At 34.5% G+C, this 2,165-nt stretch overlaps 1 protein-coding gene across 1 annotated transcript; it reads left to right on the forward strand.

The window, feature by feature from the left end:
• Window positions 1-45: 45 nt before the first annotated feature.
• Window positions 46-417, forward strand: NAEGRDRAFT_76481 (CHY zinc finger domain-containing protein; the record flags this gene model as incomplete). Its single annotated transcript, XM_002668556.1, has 1 exon — window positions 46-417. One exon carries the CDS (start codon window positions 46-48, stop codon window positions 415-417), a length of 372 nt encoding a protein of 123 aa, XP_002668602.1.
• Between the last annotated feature and the right edge of the window lie 1,748 nt (window positions 418-2,165).

The raw sequence follows: 2,165 nt of genomic DNA on the forward strand, positions 1-2,165 counted from the left end.
TCAATCAATCAATTACAAAAGAGAACTGTTGGTGAATATCTAGCAATGGTAACACATAACAGTGGTAACAAGCATGATGAAAATAAGAATTCTTCCTCAACCAACAAAAAGAAGAAACCACTCAAAGGTATTTCAGTAGGTGCACCACTTCCATTCTTTGGAACATGTGAACATTACAAGAATTCAAAGAGATGGTTCAGGTTCGATTGTTGTGGACGTGCCTATCCATGTGATATTTGCCATGAACTGGAATGCACTGCTCCATCTTCTGACATTATGGGTAGAAAAATGATTTGTGGATATTGCTCAAGAGAACAAGGACTTGCCCAGACATGTCACTTTTGTCAAAAGAATTTAATCAAAAAGATTTCAGAAAAAACTGGTAGAAGTGCTGCAAAAACCAAACAGCATAAATAATTATCCTCCTTATTGCTTTACTCTTGTAATAAAAGAACAAATATTTTGAATAGGTCCTTCTTTTAAATTTTCATCCAAGTCTGAAATGTCAACTGGTTCTTGTGCCTTTAGTTTTTTTGACCTTCCACAAGTTGAACTTTTCTTATCTGAAAACTAATCTTCCACTTCTCTTTCAAGAGACTGGTCACCAGAATCAAGAATTAAAAACGATTTACTGTTTTTGACCTATTCTTGTAACAATTATATCTACTGTCTTTTCTGAGAATATCAATCCAGGGAAAACCTGCTGGTAACTTAATTGTAAACACAGAGAGTCAGAAGAGCAATGCTGTAATTGTTCAAATATGATTATTGTTCTATTGGATGGTAAAAGATGATGACCCAAAAACTTTCCAGTACGAGGTTTGTGAAATACTCTCTTTCTCTCGCGTGACTTGCTCTTGGTATAGTTCAGTAATTGGTCACAATTTTGTGTTGCTTTAAGAGTTTGATCCAACTCCTTCTAACATGTAATTTGGACAACCGAATTGAAATCAACCCTCTCTTTGTAATAATCAATGGCAGAATATGGTAAAATTACATCTAAAGATGTATCGTCCTCATTTCTTGCAATCATTGGTCCAATCACATCTATATCCTCAGGTTTTCCTTCGAATGAGGTGTAATTTCTGTTTGTAGAATATTGATGAGAACTTCTTTTTGTCTTTGATAATATTCTGAACTTGGGTACTGAGAGTGGAGTTTTGATTAAGGAGCATAATTGCAAGCCAAATTTGTACAGTGTAGCCTTTAAAAGATCCAGACAGACACTACAAGAGTTATTGAAAGTGGCAAACCACTCCTTAGGGAAATATAAAGTTGTTTCTCTGATATACCTTAATGCACAAGTATCTGGAATTTTTAGTGTAATGATGTCATTTTCAAGGTTGATTCTCACCAATCCAGAATGGTTAAACGGTAGGAGATATTTAATTACTTCATTTGAACTTCTTCCAGTCAAAACACCACGATTTTCATCTTTTTCCAAACCAAACCAATTAGGGAATGAGAAAATAATGACCAATTTTTCTAATAGCTTCTCCTTTAAAGGTGTTTTCATGCTAATAGTGAGGAGCTGTTTTAACATGTTCTGTTGTTTGGTCCTGTAAATGTTATATGCACTATCGAGTGTGTCTAGCAATAATTGTTATGGGAAGACTTGAATGGTTCCTTAGTTCTAGTAAGAAGTATAGCATGTTCTTAGGCGTTCCTGAAAGATCTTCTTCAATTTTGCTTTTAAATTGTTTGGCCTTCTATTTGTAATTCTGTCCATTTTAAAACAATATTCAACACCTTCTGAACTCGTTCTGCAGAAAAGGATGGCAATGGAGGGCAAGCAATAGAATCAAACTGACTCTTTCCTTGGATGTCATCATTTCCCAACGCACTTGTTCCTGTAAGTATCATCTTTACATTATTCGAGCAGGGTGATATGGAATAAAGTACCTTTAAGAATTGATGGTAATCTTCCATTAGTAATTGGCAATCATCTATATGAAAAAATAATAAAGCATCCTTCCCTAAAACTTTACTTTCTCTGAAAAGGTTTCCTTCTGGATTTGTTACGATTATTCTTTTGTTTGTTTGGCTAAACTGGGGTAAATAATTAATGGTTGAACCAAAAAATTGATGCCATCCACTTGCAGAATTCAGGAATCCAGAAATACTCGGGCTTATTAGTACTTGATAAACATTAGGGAACAATTTTG

The sequence above is a fragment of the Naegleria gruberi genome, assembly GCF_000004985.1.
Source record: "Naegleria gruberi genomic scaffold NAEGRscaffold_167, whole genome shotgun sequence".
Taxonomy (NCBI): Eukaryota; Heterolobosea; class Eutetramitea; order Acrasida; family Naegleriidae; genus Naegleria; species Naegleria gruberi.